At 39.7% G+C, this 14700-nt stretch overlaps 1 protein-coding gene across 3 annotated transcripts in view; it reads left to right on the top strand.

The window, feature by feature from the left end:
- Positions 1 to 14700, top strand: part of CBFA2T2 (CBFA2/RUNX1 partner transcriptional co-repressor 2) — a 145415-nt gene that overhangs the window by 107067 nt on the left and 23648 nt on the right. For all 3 annotated transcript variants that reach the window (XR_005531167.1, XM_039248735.1, XM_039248734.1), the window contains exons 4-6: positions 6956 to 7045; positions 12158 to 12339; positions 12998 to 13251. Coding sequence is in view for 2 of the 3 variants with exons in the window: in XM_039248735.1 (XP_039104666.1) it covers positions 6956 to 7045; positions 12158 to 12339; positions 12998 to 13251 (526 nt within the window). In the remaining variant the exon portion in view is untranslated. The remainder of the gene's footprint in view (positions 1 to 6955; positions 7046 to 12157; positions 12340 to 12997; positions 13252 to 14700) is intronic.

Below are 14700 nucleotides of genomic sequence, written 5' to 3'. Positions count from 1 at the left end.
TCATGACCTAAGCGAAAGTCGGACGCTTAACCGACTAAGCCACCCAGGCGCCCCTCCATTCATTATTTTAAAGAAACACTTGGCAAAACAATTAGAGTAGGAATTCTCTTAATTTGAGGATAGTTGGTATCTCACAAAAAACCTACAGCAAGCCTCATACTTGTGAAATTTTGAAAGCTTTCCCTCTCATATTAGGAATCAGATGAGAACATCTTATCTAAAAAACAAAAGAAACTGGGGCGCCTGGGTGGCTCAGTCGGTTAAGTGTCCGACTTTCGCTTAGGTCATGATCTCGCAGTTCATGGGTTCGAGCCCCGCGTCGGGCTCTGTGCTGACTGCCAGCTCAGAGCCTGGAGCCTGTTTCGGAGTCTGTGACTCCTTCTCTCTCTGACCCTCTCCTGCTCATGCTGTCTCTCTCTCTCTCTCCTAGAAATAAAAAAAAAAAAAAAAAAAAAAAAATCAAAACAAGTTAATAAATAAATAAATAAATAAATAAATAATAAAAAACAAAAGAATGTCTTCCATTCAGTGTGATCCTGAACATTCTAACCTAACAAATAAGATATCAAGATTGGTTAGAGATCAATAAAACAGTCACTGTTCATAGATAAAATGATTATATTATATATGGCATTTGATATCTCTCTCTCTCTCTCTCTCTCTCTCTCTCTCTGTGGTTTGGCTGACATCTTGTTGAAAACTGTTTAACTTGGAGGAGAATGAACATCTTTAGATGGTTTTATTTCCCTATTCAAGAAAGCCTTCTTTCATTTCCTGTTTATGAAAAATATGGTTAAGATTTTGGCAGACATATCTAAGTGGAACTGTTGTTCCATGTGGAGGAGACTTCATTAGTCAAGTCAATAAAAGACCACACAGTTAGGTACCTGGGGAATAGTTCCGCTGTGTGAATTTCATGTTTCTGGTGTGTAAGAAATAAAGTACTGATAGTCCCTAACTGTACCAGGAGGTTAGCATGCTTAATTTCTAGTGCAAGGTAAAGGGAAATGTTTTATACTCCACCTAGAATACACATTCTGTAGGGCAGTTTGGCAAATTTCAGGTGCCTTAAAGTAGGCAGTTTCTTTGGCAAACCATTTTCTCTCTTTGAAATTCATCCTAAGAAAATTAATAAGCAGTTTGCACCAAGACCATTAGTTCAACATTTTTTATAATGCCAAAAAAAAAAAATTGAGACCAGCTAAATGTTATGTAAATCCCTGTGTAAATTGTAATACATCAATTTAATGGGATATGATATAGTCATTAAATATCAATGTCGGTGTAAAGCCTTGATACAAACGTATACTTCCTCCTGTTTCTCCTGACAATTAGAGCAAGAATCTCAGGACATTAGATGAAAAACCAAAATAAAGAAGATTCTGAAAGATAGCAAGTTTGCTAATGACCTTGTAACCCAAAGACATACATAGCAGTGAGTTCTCTAGGTTTTGTGTTTTCATCATATATCCTGGACTGTGGACTGTTGAAGCTAGTAACCTAGAAAGACTTATGAGTACAGACAAACAATAATAGAAACCCTCTTTCTAGCCAAAGGACCAGGAAAGGAGCAACCAAACAAGATCGAAAACTTTGACAATAAGCACACTATCATAGCCAAATATCTGAAAATTGCAGTAATGGGCAGCCTTTCCTCTCCCATCAGAGGCCCAAACTCCCGCCCTTCCCAGGAGTAATGATTCCCTCTCCCCCTCTCCAAATCAGTGGGAGAACCTGAGGATTGAGTGGGGAACCTGGGATTATACCCCATATGACTGCATCAAGGATTCTCCTTTTTCCAACGGTACAGTCTTGGGAGGCCTCCAAAATAGAAGAGAGAGATAAGATCCAGAGTCTTACAACACAGAACCCAAAACGTCCAGGATATATTACAAAAGGACTTCTCATATGAAGAACCAGGACCATCTCAACTGGAATGAAAAAAATTACCAAGAGACATTGCTAAGTTGACACAGATGTTGAAATTAACTAACAAGGCTTTAAAAAATGTTTTTAAATGTTTATTCATTTTTGAGATAGAGACAGAACATGGGTGAGAGAGGGGCTGAAAGAGGGGGAGACACAAAGTCTGAAGTTGGCTCTAGGCTCTGAGCTGTGAGCACAGAGCCCGATGTGGGGCTTGAACTCACAGACAGTGAGATCGTGACCTGAACTGAAGTCAGATGCTCAACAAACTGAGCCATCCAGGTGTCCCTGTCTGACAAGGATTTTAAAGCAGCTGTCATAAAATCCTTTAATGAACAATTGTCTACACAAATGAACAAATGCAAAAAAATTTTTATTTATTTTTGTTGTTGTTCCTCTCCCCCATCCCCCTGTACAGCCCCAGTTTTTTCTCTGTATTTAAGAATCTCTTGTGGTTTGCCTCCCTCCCTCTCTGTGACTTTATTTTCCCCTTCCCTTCCCCCATGGTCTTCTGTTAAGTTTCTCGAGATTACGTGGAAATTTTAAAACTGAAAAATATAATAATGAAAGTGAAAACACCAATGGACTCAACAGTAAAATGGAGAGAACAGAAGGAGGAGTCCGTGAACTTAAAGCCAGAACAACAGAAAACATGATCTATTTTGAACAACAGAAAATGACTTAAAAAATGAACAGAACCTCAGGGATCTAAGGGAATATAATAAAAGATCTAAATCACAATAGGACAGAAGAAAGAGCATGAAGCTGAAATAATGGCTTAAATTTTCCTAAGTTTGACAAAAGACCTAAATTTACAGATTTAAAAAAGCTAAGCAGGCCTCAAACAAGATACTCCCTTGCAAAAAAGGCCAAAAAATCTTGAGAGCACTGAAAGAGAAATATCTTATCCATAATGGAAATATTCCACTGACCATGGCATTTTTCAAGTACTGAAAGAAAAGAACTGTCAACCCAGAATCTTACATATATCAAAAATGCCCTTCTGGAGTGTTCAAAATATTCTCAGACGAAGTGAAACTAAGAGAATTTGTCTCTAACAGACCTCTCCTAAGCGAGTGGCTAAAAGAAGTTCCTGAAGCAGAAAATGGTAAAAGCAGGGATCTTGAAGTATCAGCATACATGGAAGAAAAATGGAAAGAGCAAAGATAAAAGTCAATACAATAGACTTGCTTTCTCTTGAGTTTTCTAAATTGTTTGGTAGTTGAAGCAAAAGTTGTAACATCGTCTGATATGGGATCTATATACCAGACAATCTGTGTACGTTAAGGAAATATTTAAGACAATTATATTATCAACCAGAGCGCAAAAGGGTAGATATCGTTTCTGTGCTTCTGTATCTTGACTGCAGTGACTTACATGGAATATACACACGCACTGAAGTCACAGAATACTCTGCTCACAGTTCACCAGTGTTCGTTCTGTCCTTGGTATATCGCACTACAGTTACAGAAAGTGTAGCCAATGGGAGAGCCTGGGTGCAGGATACATGGGAACCTGTCCATACTGTCATACTGTTTTTACAACATCCTATGATTATATTTATCTCAAATTTTTGGTTTTTTTTAATAAGGACTTAGACTTTTTTTTAATTTTTAAAGTTTATTTATTATTGACAGAGCAAGGGCATGAGAGGGGCAGACACAGAATCCGAAGCAGGCTCCAGGCTCTGAGATGTCAGCACAGAGCCCGATGCAGGGCTCGAACTCACAAACCGCAAGATCATGACATGAGCCGAAGTCAGTCGCTTATTAACCAACTGAGCCATCCAGGCGCCTCTCAGAATTTTATTTATTTATTTTTAAATGTTTTATTTATTACTGAGAGAAAGAGAGAGAGAGAGAGACAGTGTGAGCAGGGGAGGGTCAGAGAGAGAGGGAGACACAGAATTTGAAGCGGGCTCCAGGCTCTGAGCTAGCTGTCAACACAGAGCCCAACGCAGGACTGGAACCCACGAACCATGAGATCATGACCTGAGCCGAAGTCAGACGTTAAACTGGCTGAGCCATGCAGGCGCCCCATCCCCTCAGAATTTTAAAAGATGAAAAAATTTTAGTCTGGTAGCCTGTCTGTACCTGTTGTTTTCTAAGACCACTGTAGGTGTTCCCCTCCAGTAAGAGACCAGATCCCCTAACATTTTACCTTTTCGCAGTCTTCTCTTTGTCAGAAGCATCTTTCCTGAGACTGTCCTTTTAATTTTTCAGGTAACACCTCTGTAAAGCCTTCTTTGTCCCCCTGAGTCTGATTCAAGCATGTCTTCTCTTTGTGGCAGTAGTGTCCTGCATGTGTGTGTCTTGATCATAGTGTAATGAGTAGCTTGCTTGTCAGTTTTCCTGCTACACTATGAGTACTTAGGGAAAAACAACTATGCTCTTATTTAAATAACTGAAGAGGGGGCGCATGGGTGGCTCAGTCAGTTAAACATCTGACTTCAGCTCAGATCATGATCTCAAGGTTTCTGAGTTCAAGCCTTGTGTCAGGTTCTGAGCTGAGAGCTCAGAATCTGGAGCCTGCTTCACATTCTGTCTCCCTCTCTCTCTCTACCCCTCCCCTCCCCAAATAAATAAAACATTAAAAAAAATAAATAACCAAAGGAGAGGGCAAGATAACAGAACAGTGGTTTATCATCTTCCTCAGATGATTCCCCTGCAACAGTATATACGGTCCTGAGTCACTTTCTCTGGCCTAAGTCACTATTTCTCTGGCCACGCATCTCATCCTTTCCCTTCTTTGTCCATCTACAAGAATAGTTAAAAATCATTCATACAATTTATGCATATATTTACTCTATTTGTGTTTACTTTTATTTTATTTATTTATTTTTACAAATAGTTTATTGTCAAATTAGTTTCCACATAACACCCAGTGCTCATCCCCACAAGTGTCCTCCTCCATGCCCATCCCCCCCCCCACATCCATCAGTCCTCAGTTTTTGTCAGCATTCAAGAGTCTCTCATGGTTTGCCTCTCTCCCTTTCCCCCACCATTTCCCCCCTTCTTCTCCCCCTTGTTCCTCAGTTAAGTTCCTCCTTATCCTCCTATACGTGCAAACATATGATATTTGTCCTTCTCTGCCTGACTAATTTCACTAAGCATAACACCCTCAAGGTCCATCTATGTTGCTACACATGGCCAGATTTCATTCTTTCTCATTGCCATGTATTTGTGTTTACTTTTAGAGGCCTGATTGCATTGATTGCAGTAGGGAAAGAATATTCTTTTACACCTCATTTTTATTCTGATTACCAGTGCCTTTGGTGGCATTATACAAATGTTAAGTACTTAAAACAAGGATTCAATTAAATTGTAAAAGAATCTTGGTATGAGGCGCCTGGGTGTCTCAGTCAGTTAAGTGTCTGACTCGTGGTTTCAGCTCAGATTATGATCTCGCAGTTTGTGGGAGCGAGCCTCACGTCAGGCTCTGCGCTGACAGCATGGAGTCTCCCTGGGATCCTCTGTCTCCCTCTCTCTCTGCCCCTTCCCCATTCACACTCTTAAAAACTTAAAAAGTAAAATAAAATCAATTCTTTAAAAAAAAAAATCTTGGTGTGAAATGAGATAAACTTCAATTCGATATAAAAGGAAATATTTTTAATTTTTACTGAATATTAATGTGATATATTTAGAAAATCCAACATAATTTCATATCCAGAAATAACACTGTTGTAATTGTCTTTTTAGGCACTTAAAATACTATATATGGGTGTGTGTGTGTGTGTGTGTGTGTGTGTGATTTCCATAAAAAGCTTATATGAAAGCGTACTGCTGTTTTTCTGATTTTTCATTTAACAGTATATTTTTAGACACCTTTCCTTATTAATGCACATAGTCTTTCCCCCTCCCTTAGTGTTCCGATGTATGACTGTACCATACAGTCATGGTAGTGGACCTGTATGTTTTCTGTTCCTTGTTACTAAGAAGCAGTATTGTGTTGATAAATAATCTGTATGGTACTTGTTACAGCTTTGAACCCTTGATGATTTTATAAAATAAAATCTCTACAAGTAGTACTTGTTCTCTCAGGGAAGCAAGAATAATGCCCCGTTTTGTTTTTTAGCTTGTCATTATACTGTGTTTTAGGGAATTGAATAAAAATATTTTGTGAACTTTGATGAAAATATTTTTATTTGTACGTTCACCTTACCAGAAGAGCTGAGAATCCTATTTAAATCTAGACTTTTGAAAAAATACATGGGAAGTGCTAATAACCATACTGGAAATACTACAGTCTCAGCAGTGGGAGTGTGCCTGTTTCCAGGCAATGTAATACACAAGCCGACCACGGAAGGTAGAAGGCACCTGCTGTTCTGCCTTGGATTTTTGGTTTGTCTTTTTTAGAAGATTTAGGGAACTGATGGTAGAAGGAGGCCAGGATCTATGAAGAAGTGAACTTCAGAAGTTGATATCCTGGACTCAGTCAAGATTATTCCATCTGGGAACATTGTAGGCTTGGTTTCTGGTACCCGAGGTGAATTGTCATAAACTCCTTAATACAAGGAACCTGAGTGCCTCTCTTTATAAGTACTGAGGAAAGCAGTAGCTGCTGAATACAGAGGAGAATTTAGATTTAGGGTATTAAAGAAAAGAAAATTCATGAGGCCAAATTTCTTTCATAAAGGAAACAGGATTTATTTAACCTTTAAGAGGGATTTGAGGGGCGCCTGGGTGGCTTAGTTGGTTAAGCATCTGACTTTCGCTTAGGTCATGATCTCACGGTTCGTGGGTTCGAGCCCTGCATCGGGCTCTGTGCTGACTGCCAGCTCAGAGCCTGTAGCCTGTTTCAGTCTGTGACTCCCTCTCTCTCTGACCCTCTCCTGCTCACGCTGTCCCTCTCTCTCTCCTAGAAATAAATAAAAAATATTAAAAAAAAATAATAATAAGAGGGATTTGAGTTTACATTGGTGTTCTTGGGATTTTCCTTTTCCTTGACCTAAAAAGGGTTAGCACTATTAGATTTGTATTAGGGGGACAACATCCACTTTTAGAATTGATAATGTTATTTATCTTTCCAGAACTCAACAGTAACAATTGAAGAATTCCATTGCAAGCTCCAAGAGGCTACAAACTTTCCTCTTCGTCCTTTTGTGATTCCATTCCTCAAGGTAATTTTTATAATCACTGAGTGTAATTTATCTTCAGTGTTTCCTGAAGCTTTCCTGCTGCTGATCCCTGTTCTGTGATCTAAGCCAGGGTGGCTCGCCACACATTTTCATATCTTTATTTTATTTGAGTCTGCTTGAGAAATGGGAGTGTGGCCTGCAGATAAGCCTTCCTCACAGGTAGGCTTGAGAATTACAGAAGTCTTGAGTTGTGGTCCATATGCAGATACTACTGGTAACACACAGGAGCAGGTGGGGGGAGCAGGAGATATGTGGATGGTGTGGAGGCTTGGCTTTTAGCAGAGGAAGTAACTGAACACTAAATTTTTTGTTTGTGGCCAACAAGAGAAGTGGGTGTGTTTTCTGAGGAGGCTGTCAGACAAGGAGAGGCCTCTCAGTTTCCACTTATCCTCAGAACAGAAGAACATGCAGGAAGGTACTGTTGCTGTCTCCCCAACCCCAATTGGTCTATCTTCTGATTAGGTCCTCTGGAATGAATGTTCCCTAGAACCTGTTGTCATGAAGGCTTTTGAACATTTACAACAAGTAGAATTAATAAGGCCCATGGAAAGAACTTGAGTAAATACACAGAGAGAGTACCAGCTGATGAAACTACTTTTGGATAATACTCAAATTATGAGTGCTTTGCAGAAATACCCCAACTGTCCTACAGATGTTTGACAGTGGGCAACATCCTCTCTGAGCTGGTTATATGACCAGGGGCTTCACTTATGGAGTTTCAGGCTTACTCCTCTAAGGAACTAAAAGCTATTGTCCTTTAACAAGATATGTTACTATATTTTTTTATATTTATAAAATTGTATTTTTATATTTATCAGAGACTGTTATACATGTAGGTCTTGGCTGTGTCTTGCCTTTGAATCATGAACAGTTACATGATTTATAATTCCAGTGATTTAGATTATATTGTAATTCAAAGAAATAAATATCACTGTCTTTTAGGGGGAAAAAAAACTTTTGGGAGACATTGTTCGGAATTGTTGTACTTACCTGAGACGTAAGACTGTATTAAATTTGTATGTAATATGCCCTTTTAAAAAAGTGTTTTAGGGATGCCTGGGTGGTTAAGTTGCTTGGGCAGACGACTTCCGCTCAGGTCATGATCTCATAGTTCGTGGATTCGAGCCCCACATTAGGTTCTGTGCTGACAGCTCAGAGCCTAGAGCCTGCTTCGGACTCTGTGTCTCCTTCTCTCTCTGTCCTTCCCCTGCTCATGCTCTGTCTCTCAAAAATAAATAAACATAAAAAAAATTTTTTAAGTTTTATTTCAAAATAATTTCATACTCCTAGAAAAGTTACAACATGGTACTGTAAACTTACTGTATACCATACCACCGTCTCTTTAGTCACATTCTCCAAATGTTACTATTTTATCACATCTGTTTTTCTTCTCTTTGTCTTATATTTATTTTTTCCTCAAATATTTGAGGGGCACCTGGCTGGCTCAGTCAGTAGAGCATATGACTGTATCTCAGATGTGCGAATTGGAGCCCCGTGTTGGGTGTAGAGATTACTTAAAAAATAAAATCTTTTTTTAGAAAAAGAAATGTTTAAGAGGAAGCTACAGACATGAAACATCTCAATACTTTTTAGTATAATTAACAAATCAAGAAATTAACATTGATAAAGCACTGTTATTTGCAGACATTATTCATGTTTCACCAAATGTCCCACGAATGCCTCTTAATAATAAAAGAAAAGCTTTTTTGTGTGGTCCTATATCTGATACAGGATCACATCTTACGTGTCATTGTCATATTTCTTCAGTCCACTTTAATCTGAAACAGCAGCTCAGCCTTTTATGACCTTGACAGTTTTGAAGAGTTTAGGATTAAAAAAAGAGAGTTCAGAATAGTTACTTTATAGAATATACTTCAGTTTGGGTTTTTCGGAGGCTTCCTCATGATGAGAAACAGGTTATGCATCTTAGGCAGCAAGAGCACATAACTGGTTTTACTGCATGCTCTTTGTAGCCATAGATGTTTTATCACTTTTCAAAAAAAATTTTTTTTGATGTTTGTTAATTTTTGAGAGAGACACAGAGCATGAACAGAGGAGGATCAGACAGAGTGGGAGACACAGAATCCGAAGCAGGCTCCAGGCTCTGAGCTGTCAACACAGAGCCTGACGCGGGGCCCAAACCCACGAACTGTGAGATCATGACCTGAGCTGAGGTTGGTCGCTTAGCCGACTGAGCCACCCAGGCGCCCCTGTAGACGTAGATGTTTGTCTTCTGATTGGTAATGTTGACTTTGATCACTTGATGACAGCCGTGTGTATCTATCATCCTTTTCCTCAGTAAAGTTACTGCCTTTTCCCTTTTATACAATAATTTTCAAAAACAACAACACAACAGGTAACGTTCTGACTAGTACAAAAAAAAGATGAACCTATGTCAAAGATTTTATTTAACTCATTATTAATGAGGGAGTCAGTAACATGTTACAACCAGTTCAGTAGAGAATCCAAAGAATGGACACATTTATATAGATCAGGATTATTGATATGAATATGCAACCAGAAGTAAATTTGGCTTCTACAGAGTATGCAAGGAAAGTGAGTTGAACCTCTACAGGACATAATTTTATTCATGTCCATAGATAGTAATTATTTTGCATTGCTATCATTCATCTATAACTTGCCAAGGTATAAAGTAGCTCCACAGCAATGAAAGACTAAGGTCAAATACCAGGGTGTTCTAGACCAAGCATAGTTTGGAAACCTGTGACACAGACCAGCTCACCATATGGTTGACAGCCCTAGAGAGAATTGTTTGTTTATTTGTTTGTTTTTAACTCGACACCCAGTGTGGGGCTCAAACTTCCCACCCTAAGATCAAGAGTCGAACGCTCTACCGACTGAGCCAGCCAAGCACCCCAAGAAGATTAATTTTTACAGACGTGCATTTGTAATCAGTTTGTAATAGGGAACACTAACTCTGAACCCAGTTAAGCTAAATGTTATCCTCAGTCCCCCCCCCCCCCGCCCCCAACAAAATGAATTCCACTCTTTTCATTCGCGGGAGACAAATATTACAAAAAATTAGACTCAGCTTTTTGTTTTTTGACCTTTTTTTATACACTGTTGTGGAAATTTGTTTTTTCTCTTGTATATGACAACCTACATCATATCTTCACTTTTGCCTCTTGACTTACAAAGCCTAAAACACCTGGCCAAATAAATATTCCCCTTTTACCTGTATTTTTGCCCTTCACTTCCTAAAAAAAATAATAAAAACATCAAAAAGATGGGTCAACTTATTGGAGTATTGTTACCAGTTTTTTTAATCTTTTAAAATGAGAGTAGAGCAAACAAATAGGAAAATGCATAGGTGTCAGGGGCCTGGGCTGCATGTGGCTCTGTTCTGATAGCATGGAAGCTTCGCTGCTCAGAGCAGTCTGCGGCGCCCTTTTCAGCCCCAAAACAGGTGTGCTGCTTCCGTCTCGGTCTCGTTGCTGTATGTCAGAGCCAGGAGACAATTATTTTCCCCTAAGACTCCAGAACCAAGAAAGATTTGTGAGATTTGTGTTAATAGGAAATAATTAGCATTAAAAAAATTCATCAAAGGGCACATGTCACAAATGTGAAAGTTATATGACACAGTATTTTTTTCAGTTAAGATTTTTTTTTTATAGTTGCTACAAGATTGAGGTTATAGAACAGACTTAAAAAGTATTTTATGTTGTCATGTTCCCTATTCTTAACTCTTTTGGAAGACAGCATGAGGTAGGATGTTATGGCAGCTTTTGGGCCAGTGTTTGGGTTTTCTCAATTTATTTCTGCTTTAAAACAATCACTAATTATGTGCCTCCTAAATTAACTCTCGGTAAAGGGACCATTACTTAGATCTATTAAAATTCTCCTTTTACTTATTCATCTGTTTCCCTTGAGATAAAGATGTCTGTTATATGCTCAGTCTGAATTGTTCTTAAATTTGGGGAGAAAAAAATATAATTATTTTCTTTGAATAAAAGGAATGTAGGAAAAGTACATTTTACATATGAAGATGAAGTTTAAAGGTAGATAGGATTTGTTTTATTATTTGTCCCCATTAAAGGTTTCTAAGCTTGTGAAGGAAATATAATAACTACAAAGTTAATTATTCTTTTACAGAGTACGGAAACAGGGGTGACTGGGTGGCTCATTCGGTTGGGCGTCTGACTTCTGCTCAGGTCATGATATCACGGTTCATGGATTTGAGCCCCGCGTCGGGCTCACTGCTGTCAGCGCAGAACCCACTTTGGATCCTGTGTCCTTCTCTCTCTCTGCTCCTCCTCTGCTTGTGCTCTCTCAAAAATAAACATTAGACAACAACAACAAAATAAGGAAACAGGTTCAACTAGGGTGCCACACAAGAAATGGATTTTGCCCCTGAGTTATGTGTGTGTCCTCAGAGCCTAGTCTGTCTAGGCTTGTTGCCTTCATTTCCATCACTGTCGATACTTTCTTCAAAACCCCATGTTCCTACCAAGACAGAGTAATTGTCGCTTCCAGCTATCATAGAGAACATTAAAAAAGGTTGAGCGGTCCTGTCAGAGACGAGGGGATTTGAAAGAGAGAAACCAACAGTTACTGATAATCATAGAGGAAAGAGTGAATTCCTTCTACCCTTGTGTAAATGGTACTAATTCTCTTCTTGGGAAATGACTAAATTTTTAAAAAAATTTTTTTTTTTTAAATTTTGAGTAGGCTCCATATCCAGCATGGGGCTTGAACTCACAACCCTGACAGCCAAAGCCATATGCTCTACCCACTGAGCCAGCCAAATGTCCCAAAAATGTACAAATTCTTAATACGTTCAACACCTTCACTGAGCTTTCACTCTGCACTAGTCCACTTAGGTAAATAAGGCACAGTCTTCCCGTTGAGGGGATTTATACCTTGTGGGGGCAAGAGACAAGTTAACCAATAATTCAAGTTCGGTATTATAGATGTCACTTTACTCTCAGGCATATAAAAATCAGGCTGACGAGGAGCTAAGGTCTTTTGTCTGGTGTCATCCTGTTTATGAAAGCCTTTTGAGGGGCTGAGCTCTGTTGTGTGGGGCCCAACACCTGGAAAACTGCCTTCCAGCCCCTGCCTCTGTTTTTCAAGGCCAATCTGCCCCTGCTGCAGCGAGAACTGCTGCACTGTGCTCGAGCCGCCAAGCAGACCCCATCCCAGTACCTGGCTCAGCACGAACACCTTCTGCTCAACACAAGTATTGCGTCACCTGCTGACTCTTCTGAGCTACTCATGGAAGTGCATGGAAACGGAAAGAGACCCAGTCCAGAGAGGTGAGCAGAGAAGTGCTTTGTTGTCCCTGCTTTTCTGGAATTACTCTAAGCTTTCCCTTTGCTTGTGAAGGAAAGAGAATTTGATGACTATGATTATATATGGGTATAGACTCAGAATTTCTAAGGTTGGCTCTGCTTTGTCCCAATATCAGAGACCAGAATGTTTCTCAAATCTATAGGTGTGGCTCCCAGACACAAATATTTTTCAGAAATTCTTCAATGACTCTGCATACCCCTGGTGAGAGAGTCTGCTCTAGAGACTCCATGGGCCCACTCCTTCAGAACCATCAGAAATAGAATCTGTCCAAGACACTTCTTCTGATGTGTAAAGTCTAATAATAAAGTATAACAATTAGTGATTGATACTTGGTAATGAATCACCCTTACTTTGAAGTTTGAAGTTATATTAATTTATTCTGAAATTTTCAGTATGAGTGAAAGTGTTGGTCAAGGAAGCAGTATTTTAACAGCAGTGAAAATTTGTTTTCTGCCTCCCCCTGGAGACATTTCAGTTCATGCTTCATGTCAAACCTTTCCTTATCATCTTCCTGTTCAGGAAAGTGCACAGCACAATACATAACACAGAGCAGGTGCTCAGGACATGTTTGCATGAACACATGTTTATGGGCTAAGATATGTACTTCCGGTTCTTCTATAGGAGGGAAGAGAGCGGTTTTGAAAGAGATACAATTCCTCCCGAGCCTCCTGCCAAGAGAGTGTGCACCATCAGCCCTGCTCCCCGGCACAGTCCTGCCCTCACTGTGCCCCTCATGAATCCTGGGGGCCAGTTCCATCCGACTCCTCCACCTCTTCAGCACTACACGTTAGAAGATATTGCAACTTCACACCTGTATCGTGAGCCCAATAAGATGCTGGAACATCGAGAAGTTCGTGATAGACACCACAATCTTAGTAAGTGACATGAGCAGCATGGTAATGATTGAAATTCAGTTTGAATCATTGGGTTTCTTACCTATTCAGTTATACAGCAAAATAGTACAGTCATTGCTTTTATTCCACTGATAGATAAAACTATATTATACATAAAAAAGAATATTAGAGTTGTGTTGATTTCACTGGGAAATTGATCTCCCTTCATACTTTATTGCTGTTATATGATAGAAGTGGGATTCAGTAAATTTTAGGAAATACACAGTGAAAAGGAGATAACACTTATTCTTAAATGATGCATACAACTAGAGAATGATAAAACAAATCAACTAAAATACTAACATTTTGGAAACTGGGTGAAGGACATAAGAGAATTCTTTTACTATTCTTGCAGTGTTTCTCTAACTCTTGATTTATTTCATGGTAATGTGTTTTTGTTTTTTTTTTCAAGTTTATTTATTTATTTAGAGAGAGTACAAGCTGCGTCGGGGCAGAGAGAGATTCCCAAGCAGGCTCCACACTGTCAGCCCAGAGCCTGAACCAGGGCTGTATCCCACAAACCATGAGATCATGACCTGCGCCCAAAACAGGAGTCAGATGCCTAACCGACTAAGCCACCCAGGCGACCCAGACTAAAAGTGTTTTTAAAATTAACCAAAAAAGATATGAAATATGTGGGCTTAGAGTGAAAGTGCATAGATGTTTAGGTCAGAAGGTGAAGCAGATCTAAAATTTAAATCTTGGCTGTGCATACTAACTAGCTGTGTGATCTTATGCAAGTTGATTAGGCTCTCTGAGCCTCAGATTACTCATTTCTAAAATAGAGCTAATACTACCACCTGTGCTGAGTCATTAGACTGCCTGGCACCTGAATCCTCAGTAACCATTCAATCTAGAGAGAGGCAGAAATGCCCCTAACAGACCTTACCCAAGACAGTTTTGAACAGAGCTTATTGTCATGTCCTCATACAATTTCACTGTAGAAGGGGTTTGGTTTTTTTGTTTTGTTTTTTAGTAACTGCTGAGCATGACCAAGCAGAGAACCAAAGGGCTGCTAGCTTCTAGGGTTTCCCCTACATTTCCATCTGTGGGGTACTCCATGGAGTAAAAAAAAGTTACAGCACATTTCTTCTTTTTTTATAGTTTTTTATTTATTTTGGAGACCGAGGGAGACAGAGCATGAGCAGGGGAGGGGCAGAGAGAGAAGGAGTCATAGCTCAGACTCCAGGCTCTGAGCTGCCAGGACAGAACCCAGTGTGGGGCTCAAACCCACGAACTGTGAGATCATGACCTGAGCCAAAGTCGGACACTTAACCAACTGAGCCGCCCAGGTGCCCCACATTTCCTTGTCCCCATTCTCACTTAGACTCATCAGCACCTTTCAGAGGTGTAGACCTCAGTAAGGCCCTGGCTTCCTGCAGTGGTAGCTGAGTGGCAAGGGCCACGACTATAATTGTGCTCTCAACTGCC

Source organism: Hyaena hyaena, unplaced genomic scaffold, assembly GCF_003009895.1.
Source record: "Hyaena hyaena isolate Hyena2069 unplaced genomic scaffold, ASM300989v1 scaffold_315, whole genome shotgun sequence".
NCBI lineage: Eukaryota > Metazoa > Chordata > Mammalia > Carnivora > Hyaenidae > Hyaena > Hyaena hyaena.
This window is presented reverse-complemented; position numbering and strand designations above follow the sequence as displayed.